At 40.9% G+C, this 18,959-nt stretch overlaps 1 protein-coding gene across 9 annotated transcripts in view; it reads left to right on the top strand.

Moving 5' to 3' along the window:
* The first annotated feature begins 214 nt into the window (after positions 1-214).
* Positions 215-18,959, top strand: part of tcf7 (transcription factor 7) — a 63,469-nt gene continuing 44,724 nt past the window's right edge. For 2 of the 9 annotated variants that reach the window (XM_058627014.1, XM_058627017.1), the window contains exons 1-3: positions 222-786; positions 1,577-1,646; positions 3,168-3,268. In XM_058627014.1, the coding sequence (XP_058482997.1) occupies positions 604-786; positions 1,577-1,646; positions 3,168-3,268 (354 nt within the window). In that variant the 5' untranslated portion in view covers positions 222-603. Of the gene's footprint in view, positions 787-1,576; positions 1,647-3,167; positions 3,269-18,959 lie in introns of all 9 variants that reach the window. The other 7 variants (XM_058627016.1, XM_058627020.1, XM_058627012.1 and 4 more) reach the window with 6 other exon arrangements.

Below are 18,959 nucleotides of genomic sequence, written 5' to 3'. Positions count from 1 at the left end.
TCGTGCTAGAAAGTGTAAAAGCAGCATAAGTCTACATCTATCTGCCCTGTTGTCCCTCAGAGAACAGTTGTTTGTCTTGAGAGAAGTTTCCAATGGTTAAATGCAGCAGCAGACTCTCACAGCCCTGGGACTGTGGATTATGTGCACACGCCCCTGGAAGTCATGAATAATGCCCGTTGAGCTGAGCTCGGGAGGTGATGTCTCTTTAAGAGCTTCGGCTCTCAGCCGAAACAATCGTACAACCCCCCAACAAGTCATCGGACCTGTCAATCATCCGATCGGCGCCTTTGATGTCGGGACTCCTCGCCATGTCTTGGGCTCAAATGAGCTGTTTGCTGTAGCGGGGAAACATTAGTCCTCTACCGAGCAAGCGGAGCCGGCGGGGACGCCACATCTCAACTTTTTCTGCTCTGCATGTGGAGGGGCTTTCTGCGCCCAGACTGAGGACTTTCAACACAAAAGTCCCTGCGTTATTTTTTCTTTATTTATACTTTTTCCTTCCTCTCCCTTTTTAGTTATTTTTTTCTCCTTTTTTTTTTTTTTAAACCTTTTTTCCCCCCCTTTAACAAAGTGTGAGACATCGCCAGGGAGGGGGAAGTAGACATGCCTCAGCTCAGCAGCGGCGGCGGGGACGACCTGGGAGCCAATGATGAGATGATAGCGTTCAAAGACGAAGGGGAACAGGAGGAGAAAATCCAAGAAAACGCGTTCACGGAGCGAGACCTGGCCGACCTCAAGTCCTCTCTGGTGAACGAGTCGGAAATAAATCAAAGTCCGAGCGCAGCGGTAGGTGGCACGGCGTGTGTGTGTGTGTCTTTGATATAAGATTGTGTGTGTGTGTGTGTGTCTTTGATATAAGATTGTGTGTGGACATTGAGTGCGTGTAAGTGGACACACAGTGTGTGTGACTGGACATGCAGTGTTTGTGTGTGGACATTCAGTGTGTGTGGGTGAGTCGAAACACAGTGTGTGTGTGTGAGTGGTCACACTGGGTCCGCGTGGACATACAGTGTGTCTGTGAGGACATACAGAGTGTGTGAGTGGACATACAGAGTGTGTGAGTGGACATACATAGTGTGTGAGGGGACACACAGTGTGTCTGTGAGGACATACAGAGTGTGTGAGGGGACACACAGTGTGTGTAAGTGGACATACAGAGTGTGTGAGTGGACATACAGTGTGTGTAAGTGGACATACTGAGTGTGTGAGGGGACACACTGGGTCTTGTGGACACACAGAGTGAATAGTACATGTGAGTGGATTTAAAGTGTGTATGAGTGGACACACTCTGTGTGTGTGAGTGGACACAGTGTGCCTGAGAGGACATACAGTAAATATAAATATAAAGCTTGTTTTATTTTTCATGCTGTAAACAAACAAACAAACAAACAAGTGTTGACTTAAATCAACAAAACGACTCTCGGGATCACAGCAGTAAAAACTCCCAGAAAGGGAAACTATAACTCATCATGAAGCACCTTCGTCTGACTCTTCTGACCCTTGTTTTATTATCATTTACTGTAGTTTTGTCTCCTTTTTTGTGGACCTCATCTATATTTTGTTGTCCCTTCTATAGGCGATCAGGCGGGGACAGCAGGGTGAGCAGAGGAGCTACGCAGAGAAACATCGGGAGCATCTCGATGGCGGTAAGAACAGGAAAACTTGAAAGATTTTAAAATTAAAAAGGGGGAAAAAAAGGAATTTCACTCACTCACGTGGTCTGAGTGGCCACCACTATTTCAGAAAACAGCTGAGGAGATTAGAACCCCCCCCCCTACTGTGTTTAAGTGAGGACTATTACGGTCAGCTGCATTAAAACTAAACATCAAAGAGTTGTTTTCAGGTGTAGGCTACACTGTAAAGAAGTCATCCTTCAGGTTCTCAGCTCTTTACTTCATCACGTCATCAGTTATGATGACCTCTGTCTCTGTTTATGGTCTCAAGTAGAAGTTCTATTAGTCCTTTTTATTTCAGGGCTAAACAAACCCCCGGGACGGGGACGAGTACTGGGCCTGGAACCAGGCTGTGAAACCCACAGAAAGTTGGGAATTTATAGTAATTTAAAATGTACCAAACCAAAAATACCCCACTGTAATAATTGATTTAGTTATTGAAGCATGGACTCTCACTAAGATAAATTAAAGTCTATGAATTGTTGGCAGATGTGATACAGATTTTCTAATCCTCCCTTTTTGTTTTTACATTTGTAAATTGAGAGTATATGTTTGTTTTTTCCCCGCTCTTCTTCAGGGTGGCCACCCAAAAAGAACAGCAATTCCACTTTCCCCTCCCTCCCCTTTTTTTTAGTGAATGTATACATGGCACAGTCTTAATTAAAGGCGTCACCGTAGGCCGCAGGCAGAAGCAACGAGGAAAAAAAAACAACTTAATTCAGTCATTTTCATTTCTGAAATGATAAATGTTTCCTCGCGTCGTGTTTCTTTAAGTATAGTCCTCCATCAAAGGTGGATTTGTGGTTACAAATGTGCCTATTTGGGGGGTCTTGGAAGAAGAAAAAAAAATGTAAATTACCACACTGAACGATACTGATTACATACGGCATGTCACTGCATTTGATATCCTGTCGCTTTAGGGCGAAGTAAAGCGTTTTCGGCAGCTTCAGAGAAACTTTGGCGAGCGGTGTGTCGTCACAATACAGTATGAGTAGTTTTACTCTGTGTGTGTGTGAGTACTTTTAGGTGTAACCTACAGTTGCAGTGGGTCCACTGAGAGGCTGCTGATGCTTAATGTGGGTGGCGGTGAGAGATAAATTAACACGTAGGCTACAGGAGTTGACGCCTCTCAGACGAGGTGAAGGTTGTAACGCTTTTGTCTGCCAGTATTGTGTCGCCTGAGCTCATACAAGGATATAACATGTAGGGACTAACACACTTGTAAAACAGCCGACCTACTTTGTATGCACATGTAGTTTGTGTGTGTGTCAGGGTCTGACAGATACATCTTTTTCTTTCTTTTTTTGTTTTAACATTGTGGGAGTAAGTAAATCACATTTTGCTTCATTCAAAACTATATAACCGTATTGTGCAAAAGCAGCTTTTTGGAATTAGTTTAAACAAAACCAACAAATAAGAAATGTAGTGTAATAAAACATTATTTTTTTTTTGATTGTTTTAATTGTGTTTTTTTCCCCCCTCGTCTGACGTCAGTGTCCAAGCAGCAGGATGGAGGCATGTACAAGACGCCGGCATATCCTGGGTACCCGTTCCTGATGCTGCCTGACCCTTACCCCAGCTCAGTTTCTACATCTGTAAGTCAACTTTCTGCTTTAACTCTCCCGCTGGTTTGGGTTTATTTTGTGTGGTTTTTAGATTCAGAGGTTCCTTATCTGGCTCTGTGTGTATATATTGTGCTACTTTGTGTACTTGAGGCGAGTGTACTGTGGTTTTTTTTTGAGTATAAACACTGAGCACATGGTTTTGTGCTAATGACATTCAGTGTTGGTGGTGATGCTCTTGCCATAGAAGCTCAGTGGTGCAAACAGTAAGGGATGGAAATGTGATATTTCTACTCTTTTTTTTTTTTGGTATTTCTGCTCCTTATAGTTTTCATATCAATCAAATAACATCTAAAAAAAGTAGCATTAAAAGGCTATTTCCTGACATAAAAATGTCAGAAAAGCAAATAAAAGTGGATTCATCTCAGTCACCGCCCACGTTTTTTAAATAATGTTGTATTTAGGTTTCTGTGGTTGTTTTTGTACAGTGTATAGGAATCTAAACACCTATCTTCTGCCAGTCAAAAGAGAATGAGGCTCGATGTCAGTGTGAGATCATGTCTTCTCAACTGTCACACAACACTACAAACACATGGTCTTATTTAGCGTTTTCACCCAAAAGTGTGATGTCTTCCCGTAACAGCCGTATAAACTGAAGCGAAGCTGTAAAAACGCCGCAGCCTCGTGAAGGGGAAAAAGAGGGGGTCCTGTTTTTGTTTACACCTCTGCCGAAGGTGAAATATGACAGATGGCTTCACTGCAAAGACATTTTTCATACGAACGCACACCTGTGTGGGTTTGTCGCAGTGTTAGTTTAAACTGTTAAATTTGCTTAATTGAGTCGACAAGCTGATTTAGTACGAGGAATATTGCTCTATTGAAAAAGAAAATTTGACTTTCTAATGACACCTTGAAGTGTTTTGGGCCGCCACATCTTCTTCTTCTTCTTCTTCTTCTTCGGTGTCTGGATTAAATCCCAGAGGTTACACATGGGATTTTTGAAAGGAGGTCATTGGAGGGTCAAAAAGAAAAGAAGCTCCTATTTTTTTAAATTTCTATCTCATTGTTATGCAGTTAAAAAAAAAGATTAGACTGAAAAAGTATTGAATATTAATATTTTTCTCCCTCTGGTTTAACTTTAAACTTTTAAAATTGAACTTTTTTATTGTAAACAAACACGTAAGCACCTTGTTTTTACTCCCAAATCACATTCTCCTTAATTGAATTGTGTTATTCACAAACCTACACTGTGATTTAGGAACAACAATTCAATGCTTGAGTGTCCAAAAAGTGCTATATAAGTACGATGTAGTATTATTATTATTATTAATGCACTGCTTGTGTACGAGGGGAGGGAGAGAGAGTGAGCTGATATTTCCTTAAACATGCTTATACTCATCGCTGCTTAACACGCTACATCCGGCGTAATGGTAGACAAACACGGTGAGCAAGTGTGAGGGTATTTGCCGCTCGTTAATTTCCCTTCTCTTCTCTTCTCTTCTCTTCTCTTCTCTTCTCCAACGCTGGAGTGTCAACCGCAGGAGCCTCTTGGAGATTGTGTTTGTTGAGAGCACAGTGGAGGGGGGAGGAAGGGAGGTGGGGGGGGGTTAAAAAAGATAAAGAGCACTTTCTTTCCCTGTGTGTCTTCGAGACTCCACACAATGCTCACTTGTTGCCGCTTCCCTTGTAATTAGCCCGCGAGTTGTGAGGCGGTAGAGGCGCATCAGTCCCGTCTACCTGCCACTTGAAAGCGCTGAGAGTAGTGGTTTAAGGGGTTTTTGAGGTGGGGGGGGGGGGGGGGGGGGGTTGATGATGATTATGGATGGAAGACTAAAGGAATGGGGACTAAAGGTCTGGGTAAAGATGGACAGAATGAAAGAGGGGGCTGTTTGGTGTTTTCCTGGAGTTGCGACACATGTTACATCCGCCTGCGTGTGTGTCACTGCTGTAAAGGTTTCTTGTCGTGTTTGTAATTCTATAGGACTGAAATATTAGCATGTAGAAATGTCAGACAATTAGTGATCATCATCAAAGAACACACAATGAGTCAAAAACAAGGCAAAAAGAAGGAGGGACTTCAATGTTCCATGCTAAGCTAAGATACATTTACTTTTTCACAGCAGTAAAGACAAAGATAATACACAATAATAAACATTTATTTCCAAGAAAGTACACTATAGAATGATATTAACACTAAGACTATAAAAAGTTAAAAATAGGATGTAGGATGATTACAGACAGTTTCCAGAATATATACAGTGTGTGCTTGATATTTACGGTAGAAACAAAGATATGTATATTGCACTTATGTCAAATTACAGTGTATTGCACATGGGGTAAATATCTAGTAGCTAATATCTAGTTATAGCTGAAATAATTAGTCAGGAAATCTCTAAATCTATCAACTGTAAAAAAAAACAGATAATAAATTTTGAGTTTTCTTGTAGTTTTCTTGCAGTTTTCTCACGCTGCCTTTTTACGAGTCAAAAACAAGACAAAAGCAACAAATAAGTCATTGTTTGTAGTTGATTTATTGTTTTATTCCATTGAATGTGAAGACCTGGTGTAATGAAGTGTTAGCTGGACATAACATTGAGGCAGATTGTCATCATTTACCAGCCAGTTTCTGACAAAAACAAGCGCTGCTGTTTTCCCATAAACTACTGCTGAACTCATTATGAGGTCATCACACGAGTGACTGGAAGACAGATATCAATTGTAATATTTGTGTGTGTGTTTTCCCTCCCGCCTTCCCCCGTGTAAATCATGTGGGCTTATCGTTTACTGTACAAGTAAAAAGGTTTTTTTTCTCCCTCTCTCTCTCTCTCTCTCTGTATTTATTTATGCTGTTTGAATAAATGTTGTGTAGCCGACGAGGCTCTGGCCTCCCTCAAAGCTCAGAGCTCGGATGAGATTCTGTTTGAAGATTTACATCCATCGCTGGGGTCAGATTGCGTTTGTACACCCAAAAATCTGTTGTTGCTCTGAAAAAAAGATTAACATGTTGTCCCAAAGCAGATTTTTTGTGTGAAATAGACACAAAGAATGAAGAACCCTGGTTCTCTGGTATTAATGTTTTGTCAGCATCTCGTGTAGAAACAAAGCGTCTAATCTCTGTCTCTGTAGAGACGGAGGATTCTTCTCTGAGTCAGTGGTAATTCTGGTATTACAGCATTTCATGGCATATTGCAGTGTTGTTATATTAATGGAGATATCAGCTCTCCTCTTGGAGGAAGTCGCCCCCCCCCCCCCCCCAAAAAAAACGAGATTTGTGGGATTCAGAGATACGACTGAACTCCTCCCGCTTGTTGTCTTTGGATAAAAGCTTTATCCGCACTGAGTGTGAGATGGCGATGGTGTTTGTGTGCGGCGCACGGTGGCTGCTTAAGTTCATTACACTAAGTAATTTGTATGTATTTAAGGGTTTTGGCACGCTCCGTCTGCGATGGAAGAATGTCTTCATCTGCATGTTTTCTCCCCCAAGATTGTTGCCTTAAGGTCGTGTTTGTTTGTCTCCAGTGTTCAAATGTTGTGTGTGTGTGTAGCCAGACTGTGTGAGTGTAATGCAGTGGATTACCAAAGACAGTGGGTTTGTCATTGTCGTCGCAAGAAGTCAAACACCAGCTGAGGAGAGACTGTCAGTAAAAACATGAGTGTTCTTCTCGTAACTCCATTTACTTTTTGCCACTTCTCCACCTTTGCGCCCACAAAGCTCCAGAGTTTGCAAGTTTATTTGAATCATAATTCAAGTTCAAGATCGTTCAGGCGTAGTGCTGCTGCGTAGCTGAGCGAATTTATGCTTCAACTTGTTGATCTGTGACGTTATATAGTTTTGTTCAGTGCTCAAGCATTAAAATATTTTAAGGAGAATAAAAAGTCAATTGGCTGCAACCTCACATGCTTGTAAGGGCATTGTTTCCCTTAAAATCTTGCTTTAAAATCTTACTTTAAGTTAAAATATGACTTGTTTTGAGTCACGTGTGTATATGTACTGTATGTATATGTACCATCTTTTCTTTTTATGTTTGAGAACTTCAATTAACACTGAATGTGGAAAAAAAAAATCTATGTTTAATTGAAAGTGTCGAGGAGGAGAAATTAGAGTTTAATTAACCAAACTTCAATTGAAACTGACTGTTTTATAGAAAGAAAAATGGGGCGAAACATGGCAGAGTGCAGGAATTAAAAGATGTAAAAGAAGTCACATTACATCAGGGATGTCCAAAGTCCGGCCCGCGGGCCAATCGTAGCCCTCTGTCGGATTCTGTAGGGCCCGTACAATCATACCTGACTCTAGATGTGACAGAAAGGCAGAATTTCTTTAATTTTTTCACTCCTGCATGGCTTAGATTTGGTTACATTGCTGTTTAAAAATTATAATTGTGACAATAGAAATAAAATTATTATAAAACAGTGTATTAGTATGTTACTTTAGTGTTTAAAATAAGAGTTATTAGTGGTTTGTGATCATATTCTAATGTTAAGACTATATATTCTAATCAGTAACCTTTTTCATTTAATGTCATTTTATGTTTTGTTAAAAAAAGAAGAACCTTTTCGTTTGCATTTCAAGCAGCTTTGACTTAAAACTTAATAAAGCTCTCATTGAGAGACAGAGTAGAAAACTGATAATCAAATAAACAACTGATATTCGGCTGCCTGTCGATTATTTGCCGGCAGAGAAGCTGTGAAACTCCCTGTGATGTGGAAGCTGTGGTCACACGAAAGACATCAACAAGCGCGGATGACGACACACACACCTCTCTCTCTAAAACACTTTCCCACTCAATCACTCACTCACTCACTCGCTCATTCCTGGTCACTGACATGTGTCGTGTGCTCAGTGTACATTTTGGACAACAAACCCGTACCAGGTTTGTTTGCGATGCTTCTTCTTGGCAGCGTGCAGACCTTAGTCACTGGGAATTTTTTTTTAAGAGTAAGAGCAGCAACTTCTGTCTTGTTTTGGGGAATTTCCTGATAAGGCGTCTAATTTCACTTCACTGATTGAAAGAGATACAAAGAAGAAACCCGGCTGAGAGATGAGATTGGGGGATTATTGGTGAAAAACGTGATATCGTCGTGTGGTTTTTTTTGTTTGTTTTTTTAAAACACTTTCACAAACAAAGAGCAGAAAAGACACAGAAATGAGACAAGCCAGGTAAGATATAAAAGTAAGAACAGTGCATACATAGAGTTTATCCATATGGCAGTATAGCTGTAACTAACGATTATTTTCATAATCTTAATTTTAATCTGTCGATTATTTTTCGCGATTAATCGATTGGTCCGTAAAATATCAGAAAGACTTAAAACATGTTGATCGTGTTCATCAAACCTGTAAATGATGATGTTTCTCAAATGTCTTGTTTAGTGATTCACTTTGAATGATTTCTTTGTTACTCAGAGCAAAGAAATGAAGAAAATACTCCCATTTAAGAAGCTATGATAATTGATTAATCAATTCATTGTTTCATTCATGCAAAGAAATAACTACTTCACTTATTGTTTTTGTGTAACTATGCAGGTGAAATTATAGTCTTAGCACATAAACGTTTACGATCCTTTACATCCTTTAAAAAAACAACAAAATCAGCCGCTGATGCCATCCAGCCCCCCCCCACACACACACAGACACACACACACCCTCCCTGTTCCCGTTTCCACCCAAATAATACCAGGTCCATCCTCAAAGATCAAGGGAACGGCATGTGTGTGTGCAAGTCTCTCGGATTTTGCCACTTCCTTGTTTCCTATTGTACTGTGGTGTTGACAGGGGGTGGGTGGGTGGGGGGTTCAGCCAGCCAGCCAGCCCATAGTCCCTGGGTAAACAATGGCACCAGCACAGGCTGAGGCCTCCTTAATCCCCCCCCTCCCTTCATACAGACCCAGGGGCTGGGATGATCAGCAACAGGGGCCTCCCTGCCTCTGACTGGCTATGATAAGGACTATGCCGCTCTAAGATCTAAGGGGGTGAAAAGAAAAGCAGCTTTCACTCTGTGGAAGCAAACGTCGGGGTCAGTCGGAAGCGCGGCATCTCCAAATGTTCTATATGTTTGTTAACGGGGTATAGAGAGACAAATTCTTTACTTTCCAGTTGGTGAGGGGAGCTACGGGGACCAAGAGTTCTAACTTGCCTTTTGTAGCCGTGTTTGTAAGTGTGAGATTACGGTTGTTCTAAAGTCTGAGATTAGCGAGTGAAATGAAAGCAAATCTCCATTTGGCAAAGGTCCAAAAAAATCCTTGGTCTTCTTCTTGTTCCTCCTTCACATTACATCTTATCACATACAGTGTTTCATGTTGTTGTTGTCTCATTATTGCTGTATTTATTCTATATTATTCGCAAGAGATTAGATCCCCGTAGGTCTCTAAACCTTGAAAAAAACAAGTTTGCACAAGGTCAATCCTATTACATTCTCCTTTAGTAATTCTGAGATTTATTAAGACTGCAGATTCGGAAAGCAAACTCTGGCTACATGAACTATCTGCATCCAGACATGCCTTTTAGCTCTGTATCAGAGTTAATTATGTAGCAACAGCAGAATAATGCATATCAAATGACCATTTACATTCTCAGGACATGTGCGTGCTGGTGTCAAGAGGAAGCATGTTTCAGCCCCCCCCACCCCCACACACACCTCTAAAGTCGCCTCAGTTGAATATTACAAACGAGAAACGACGATGTAGATAAAGTACGAGCAGAGATTTCTTTTATTAGGTGACACTTTGTTTACCGAGGGAAGTCGAGAAGCTAATTTTGGTCATGATTTTGTCTCAGTTTCTTAAATGTGCTTGTAACTTTAATGTAGCAGTGTATGTAGCCTAAGTTTTTCCAAAAATATCTATATTTTTTGAAGTTGCGCTGTAATGTAACACCAAAACACAGAAGAAACGACGTCGTAAACATTAGTTTACAGACTTGTGCCGTTTCTGTGTGCATATTTAGCGACTTTACACACCCCCAGTGACTGTTTTAAAATAAAAAAATTAAATAAATTAAAAATAAATACACCCCACATGTTAAATCTCTAAAGACAGGACGTGTTTTAGGGATATCTAAAGTAACTTTAGTTACTTTTCATTGACAGTAGTCGGTAACACTGTGTCCAAACACAAGAAAATGAATGACAGCGAGAGAGAGAGAGAGAGAGAGCTGGGGAATCTGACGTCGTCGTTTCCCCAAAGTAGCGTTGGTTCTCTGTCTATGTGCAAACACGAGTGGACGGCGTGTATGTACGCGCACTTGTTTGTCACTGGTTGGTGTAAAAGCGAGTGGGAGTGGGAGAGGGAACGCGAGCGAAAGATCAAAATAAGTTTGGATGTGAAGAGATAAACAGGGTGAGCGTAACAGAGGGAGGAGTTGAAAAAGCAAATAAGATAATAAAACCACCTCTGCAGTTCTTTGAAGGCACCAAATAAGAAACAGTTCAGACGACAATTTCACGAGGCGGAAAAGTTTAAAAGAATATCAGAAGAGGGGGAGGGGGGAAAAAAACCCCTCTGGATGGCCCCGAGGTGTTAATACCTGTAATTATTCATCCACTTATTTCTTTCCGGCACGTAGGGAATATGGGATGATGTGGAGGAAGGGTGGGGAGGGGGGGGGGGAAGTGGTGGAGCAGTAAAAGACAGGTGTTGGCAAAGGAAGTGTGGGTTTGTGCGATGGATATTATTAAGTCTGTGATTCTCATAAAAGCGAAAATCTGATGTGTTGACTCTGTGTTTACACGAGTTGTCCTCCCCTGAGTTGGAAGGAACCAAGCGGCACTTCGTCGTGACATCACAGACACACACACACACACACACACACACAGTCTGAACTCAGTGTTTTGGAACCGTTGGACAGCTGTCACTCACACTTGTTTCCAGTCATACGTGCCATACTTAATCATCTATATTCCAGTGGACCTGAAACTTACGATTAAGAAAAACAACTCCTCAGGAAAAAAAAAAAAATTAAAAATCTACTGACGTTTATAAATCAAGGGGGAACTAAGGACTAATTTTCCCATAGACTTCCTTCCAAAGGAGGTTCTCTTTGCACCCAGTTTTTCCACTTTTTTGTCGGCCTTAGAACAGAGAGGGGCGACTTCAGTGATTCTCTTTTTACTGGTACAACATGAAATGAATAGTAGAGGTTTGTGAGCTTTAAGTATCACGGTGTCACGGTGTCGGGAAAGCAGTGACAAGTTAAACTGCGCATCATTCTGTCATCTGTTGTGACTTGACCAGATCAATGTTTTGAGTGTGCGAGTTGCACTCAGGTGAGTCACTGGGCCAGTGGAGTGAAATCATGCAGAATTTCCCCTCTGAGTTGTTGTTTACAGCGTGAGCTGTTCACATAATCTTTGTGTTCTCAAGCTTTCAGTCGATCAGTGACAGCGTTTGTCCCTCTCTCTCTCTCCCACACCAGCAGATATTACTGTACCTGTAACTCATCCATGCTCATCCATTCATTTCAGGTCTTGTGAGGTTCTAGATTGGAAGTAATGGAGTTTATAAAGCTTGTGATGTGATGCGGGAGGAATGAAGACCTCAATGTTACAGTCTAAATTGTAGTGACCCCTGTAAAATGAACCAGCTTGAACTCTCAGACAGGAGAAAATGTGCTCTTTTCTCTACGCTTTGTCTTCAATAAAGCAATCTTACAAACGATGTCTTCCATTATGAAGCACTTCCTAAATCTGCTTTTCTCAACTCATACGGCTCACGTTAGTTCCCTTTTTTCCTTACTGAAACAATAAGATAAAGATTTAAAGCGCAGATCAATAGTATCCAGCTGGGAGTCTCAATCTGCTGTAAGTTTCTCTTACATGATAAAAGGCTTCCTCATGTGGAACCTCCTGTTATTGTTTCTCCAGCAGCTCCAACACAATCGTCCTGGTGCTTAGGTGTTGAGCTGTTCACTCACAAAGTCACTCGTCATAAGGATTTCTGTGAGATATGATGTGGAATTACTCTCGTTAGTTATTCATAAAGCTTAAATATGTGCAATAGCATTTACAGTGGGGGAAATTTGCCTCCTGGGGGGGAAAAAAACGTTCAGTAAAGACAATAACATCAAGCTGTTGTCGTCCCATAACTGTGCCTGTGTCCACTTTGCCTAAACCGATTTGCGTGCCTTTTCTTTATCACTCACAAAACATTGACAACAACTTATTGAATCAACTTCAAACTTTTATTCTCTTTTATTTAATCCAATTCAGAGGCGTATCATCGCAAAGCTGCAGCATCGATTTTATTTTCCATTCGTGAACCAACAGCAAATTGAATTTCCTGACTGGGTTTTTTTTGGGTGAGATTTTAAAGTTGTGTGCATTGCTGTTTTTTGTTTTTTGTTTTTTGTTTTTTTTTCATGTCACATGGCCTCTGGGAATTAGTCATGTTTCGTTTCCTTTTCATCACTATCAATAATCGGCCTGTTAAACAGTTTCACACAGGAGTCACTCTCACACTCTCTCTCCCGCTCTCGTTAGAGACAGTTTCAATTTCCATATATAGCAGCATGTGTTCACAGAGGTAATAATAACCCTTCACATATTAGAAGAAGACAGATAGAAGACATGTCCGGTGCTTTCTCTCACCAGGTATTTGTGTGTCGGATCGTTTGATATTAAGAGACGTCATTAAGTGATGACTCTAGGATCAGATTTGGCTTCACGTGCTGTCAAAAGCAAACAGTTGTGACACAAAGCCGCAGTTTGGACAAGAACTGAGGACAGAAAAATGTAAAATATCCAACCCAAAAACCAGCAGACATGTTTAACACAACCCTAAATGCACATTAACGTCACTTGATCTGCTCCAATGAAGAGCAATAGAAATGAAATGGGCATCAGTGAGTGACGTTTCCGAGGCCTGCAGTCTCTCAGTCACACATGAAGTGTTCGTCTCTGTGCCAGCGACTGTTTGCAAACACACGTCAGTGTGTGATGCCGACACGGGGTCGCACATCTGATCTTCCTCTTTCACCCGGGTCTGTAGGGAACATTTAGAACTTGTTTCCAAAACTCCTGTTTGTGTGTGTGGGGGTGCATGCTTGTTGTATCATAAATATGAGAGCCTGTGATACATTTATACTCATTTTTTAATATCTATCTTAACTATTTTGATCGTCGATTGATCGGTTTGAGGGTTTTTTTAATGATTAAAAAAGGATTTCTGATCGTTTTAGCTTCTTAGATGTGGATATTTTCTTTGTTCCTTTGCTCCATGTAAACAAATAAATCATTAAAAGTGAATCATTTTCATTTGTGGACAAAAACAAGACGTTTGACAAACACTGATCAATATTTTTCTACATTTTCTGACATTTTGTGGACCAAACGAGAACGTACTCATCAGATGAATCGCTTATGAATATATCGTTATCGTTATATCGTTAGCTGCAGCTCTAAACCGTATCTTTATGGGGCTAATAATAATGTAATCGATCCATTGTTTGGGTTGTTTAGTGTAATCTGAATTCCAAAAGACACGCTATGATTAGCATTTGCACTCAAGGAATTGACATATTATCTGTAAAGAAATTACTGATACTAATATGTCTCGACATATCACCACCATCATCATTATCATAACCAGTAATTGATATTTGTCCTTCTCTCCTCCCTCAACCTCGCCCCGCAAAACCCTCCGTAATCTTCTCGACCTTCGCGTCGTCATATTTTAACATGCAATTTATTAAAAAAAAAAAACGCCGTCCATAAAAATAAAGTCGACTAAATTAAATCCAAACCCCATCTTCCTCCTCCTCCTCCTCCTCCTCCCCGTGCCCGTGGCTCTGCCCAGACCAGCTGGAGCCTCCACAGCCGCATGAAGCAGCCCAGCAACACATGGCTGTGATCTCGAGCACACGCACACACAGAAGCCAAATCATAATCCTCCCTCATATGATTCTCATCAGCGGAGGGAAAGGAAGCACTATTTTAATATATGTATGTGTGTATATATATATATATATATATATATGATACTGCACTACTGTAGAAAGGTTACAGTGTCATGTGAGCTACCTTTTGATTTAAATAACACGACCCTGGCTTTCTTAAAACTGCATTTATGTTATGTTATATTTAAAATCCCTGCGTTTGTTACCGACTGTGTCACGATGAGAAATATCAGCGGTGAAAAAAAAGGTGTATTCCAATCCAAAACACCCGTAATCACAGAATTTGACCGACATAAAAGACAACAAAGCTGAGACTTGAGACGCTCTCTCATAGTTTGCTGTACTATTGTACATCTCGACTTCCTTCTTCCTGTGCGTACACACGCTGACACACTAACATATATCACGCACACACACACACACACACAACATGGTGACAATTAAAAGCACAGTGAGCATTGTTTTTGGCAACAACTCCCCACCAGGCACCAGGGATCATGAGAAATAATGCTTTTATTCCCTCTTTCCTGGTTTAGACTTTAATTTTTAATCATTTATTGTGCAGGTATAATCCAGATTAGGGGAAAATAAAGACGTTGCATACATACATTGCTGCACAGCTCTCAGAGCAACAGTAAATGGGATGATGACGGACTGTCTCACAGCAGAAGAAGTGTCCACCTTGGCTGCTGCTGCGTCAGCTCCTCAGCTGCTGCTGGTTCAGAGTTTGCCACATTTTTGCCGCAAAGAACTGTGCACCGTTTGCTTCTTTCGAGCAATGTCTGTCCAATTAAAAGTAGCTTAATCTGTCGATGAATTAATTAAGTAACCGAGTCATCGTTTGGTCCATGAGGTGTCGGAAAATGCTGAGAAATGTCGATCAGTGTTTGTTTTTGTCCACAAACGAACATGATTCACCTTTCAATGATTCCTTTGTTATGTAGAGCAGAGAAACGAAGAAAATATTCACATTTAAGAAGCTGCAACGATCCAAAATCTTGTTCTAATCATGAAAAAAACCTCAAAACTTTGTGTGATAAATGATGGAACGCAGGGTAAACACATTTGTACACATGAAGTGTGGACATTAATCTGTGTTTGGTAAGACAAGGCACAATGAGAGTCAAAGAGAGACTTCGTTGGCTTAAAACCTCACCCATGAGAAACAACCCCAAAAAGATGGACATGGGTGAAAAGATAACCTCCAGCAGTCCTGGGCGGAGGTCTATAAATACAGCTGCATGTCTGAGGGTGAAATGACCGGTTCTGACATGTGTTTATGGGTTTATGCAAAATTATATGAATCCAAAAACTACAATATAGTCTTTTATAATCTTAAACATATTTAACTATATCGTCAGAACGCAACGTGACCTTATATTGTTTCAGCCGTCTCGTGTGGTACCATCTGCAGTCCAGTGGGAATCACATCACATGTTCTACTAGACTACTGTGCTTCCATGTGCTGTAAAAACAGGTTTTTCACAAGGTCTGGCACGGACGCCGCGTCACTGATGGAGCTGGATTTGAAGTATTTACATCAGCAATGTTTAAAAAAAACAAACAAACAAAAAAACCACCCATGTTGTTCTGCTCAGAGGGGAAAACGCGTCGCAGCCGCCACTGTTTTCGGACTTTGCCTGCGTAAACTCGTATGTTTTGGCACGGCGTTCCATGTGTTGATGATATCTATAAGGTGGGGGGGGGGGGAGGAATTCCCTCTTCAACGGGTTTCCTCAAAAGAGGCTCCAGCCATGCGTCAAATTTATTTCCTACCTTTGTTTCACCCGGTTTTTGTGTAGAAAAAGGGAAGACACCCATCCTCACATTCTGTGGTCATGGGAACCTTGAGGCTTTCGCCAGTTACGGAACGCTTACGCACAAACACAGACAGACGAGACACGCGACCGGGGCGCTTGTGTCCTATCGGCCTCTTCTTTTTTTTTAATTTATTTTTTTACTGTAATATTTGTGTCAGGATTTGAGAATGATCTGAAAACACAGGGGCGGAGCGAGATGTGGCCTTGAGGAAACAAGGAGGGAGGAGTAAAGCTTTAAGGATGAAAGAAAAGTACATGCAGAAAACAAAGTAATTGTGACTGCACTTAATAATATGCACAGTTCCAGGAAGTAGTGGTAGCTCATAAAGCCTTATTGTGTGTGTGTGTGTGTGTAGGTCCTGTGGTAAATCGGCTTGTGTGAGCATTTTTTTAAGGCCAAACAAAAACTAGAGCAGCTGTGATGTATGCTGCAGTGTGTGGTGTGTGGTGACTATGTGTGTGTGTGTGTGTGTGTGTGTCTGTGAGAGGCTGCATAGGAGTGTGTGACGGTGTAGGTGTTGCAAGTTGTACAGGACATGTATGTGGGAAACACTGTATGTGCACACAGGGACAGATGAAAGGGAAGAGGTGGGTGGGCAGGAAGTGAAGAACAAAAAGAACGTGCATCATCTGATTTATCAGATGGCTACAGATTAGTCTGATCAGACGCAGGAAAGAGATGCTGGAGAAAATGCAGGGGGGGGCGGGGAGTGGACGCATGAGCGTCTGAGACAAACTGCGCGCGAGAAAAGAAAAGAACGATGAAGGAAGAAGAGAAGGTAACTGCAGCAAGCGGAAGGGAGGCAGCAGTAAACATGTGAGTGAGACGGGTAACCACGTTTGTGCACCTGGTACATGAGAAACCACAAGAATTGAAACACACCCTCGACACCTTAAGAACACCTTTAACCATTTCACCGCTGTACTCAAGGAAAAGCAGTACCAAATCCTGGGCCCCCAGTTTTGAATATCGAAACTTCACTTTCTACCCTCCAATGATAGGAAGTGGAATTTGTTTGAAGAAACCAAAGTGGGCAGTTGAGCTGCCACAGGCCTCCACAAACACTCCACACTTGAAACAGTTTCTGTTGACTGAGAGGGAGACTCTTTTATATTATTTTATATAATATATATATATATATACATTAATTATACATTAAATATATATATTAAAAGTGTATATATATATATATATATATATATATATATATACTTTTAATCAACATCAGAAAGCAAACTGGGTCAATAACAGTGCAGAAGGGGGACGAGGAGGGCTTTTTTCTACTGGTACATCACATTTTATAACCTTGTTTCCTCTGAATTCAGTCTTCCCTTGCAGATATTAGTGAATATCTATAAATATAAGATTTTAGTGGTCTTATAGCATTGTTAAAAAGTATATTCTGAGCAACAAGACATGATTTAAGCTTGTTTTCTTAGTCTATTGTGATATAATAATCAGAATAGTTAATGACATTGGTGTTAATTCTCACTGAAACCGTCCCAAACACCATTATTGATTATTATAATAACAATAATAATAATAATAATTTAGGTTCTTTTTGCATCCAGGTGTTATTGATTAGGCTCTTTTTTTTCCTTTCATTTCTTGGGACTGGAAGAAGACGTGGCTCTCTTCTGACAGACAGACAGACAGACAGACAGACAGACAGACTCCATTGATGACGTTTTTATAGTCTTGTTGCCGACTCTCCCTCTCTCTCCTCCAGAGAGATTCACAGATTTACAGTCACATCGCTAGGACCCTCAGAGGATCCGTTCAGTAGTGTGGCAGTCACTTCACTTCACTCCTCCTCCTCCTCTCTTTCTCTTTCTCATAGTCGTTCCTTCCTTCCTCCCTTCCTTCACCTCATCGCTCACTCTAATTCCTCCTCTGTTTCTCTTTAAAAAAAAAAGACAGCACCCAGGGTCTTAATTCTGCCAATTAAAGGCTGCCATAACTCTGACACTGTCACAAACAAGCGGCGCAGTGCGAGTACCATCCAGGCTCCGGTTGATCTCCCCGCAGAGGCGGCGTTAATCCCGGGGCTGTTTGAGGGAGGGGAGAACTGGTTTCAATTAAGCGTCCATTAGCTTAACACTAAGTCACTGGTATGCTATTTTGATGAGAGAAAAGCATGGAAGAAGACTGTGGATGTATTTTTCTCCCTCTCTCTTCTTCGTCAGTTTCACCACAGGGAGAAAACGTCCACAAATGTTCCCAGAGGCTGCCGCTGCCTCCGAGTTTGTGTGGACGTTAGAAGAATCAGATTTCAAGATGAGGCGTTCTCATTCAAGAAAAAAAAAAAAGAGAGAGAGAGAGAGCTATAATCGATGCATGAGAAGGGGAAAAAATGCGCAAGATAATGAACAAGAATCCACTTTTTTGTGCCCTTTCCCTGCAGAAAATAAACTTAAACTTCACTCAAAGTTTTCCACACAGAGAAACTGTCCCGACAATCATATCTTTCCTTAATTGTATCATTTCCAGAATAAAACCACATCATAAAACTGTTTTGTTTTGAATTAAAAACAACATAAAAACCACATATTTGCATCAGCGGTGAAACCGATTATATTTTACCTTTTTCTCTGCAAGATTCAATATATATCCTGTTTTCCATCCACAGAAACACATAATCCCACCACTCTTAACTCACCTTATCTACCAACCACGGCCTCCCCTACCTACGAGCAACACGGTTACACAAACTCTTAATTAATAGCAAATCATATTCACGTGAAACATACAGGTGGTTAGAGGTGTTGTGATTAGTTATGATTATAAATTTGCATCCCATTACTGCTAATATCTTTTCTTTTTCCAAACCTCAGCAAACATAATTGTCCTAATCTCTCAGATGCCTGAAACCAGGGCCAGGTGAACGTGAGACGCAGTTCCATGTGAAAATACTATCTGAATATTCCAGGTTTTTTTTGCTTCTGGCGAGAGAGACAGATTATTAACACCTACAGTAAAGCTGATGGAGTGTGTATGTAAATGTTATTTGAA

The sequence above is a fragment of the Solea solea genome, chromosome 4, assembly GCF_958295425.1.
Source record: "Solea solea chromosome 4, fSolSol10.1, whole genome shotgun sequence".
In the NCBI taxonomy this organism is placed as follows: domain Eukaryota; kingdom Metazoa; phylum Chordata; class Actinopteri; order Pleuronectiformes; family Soleidae; genus Solea; species Solea solea.
Note: the sequence above shows the minus strand (reverse complement) of the source record. Positions and strands in the feature narration are given on the sequence as shown.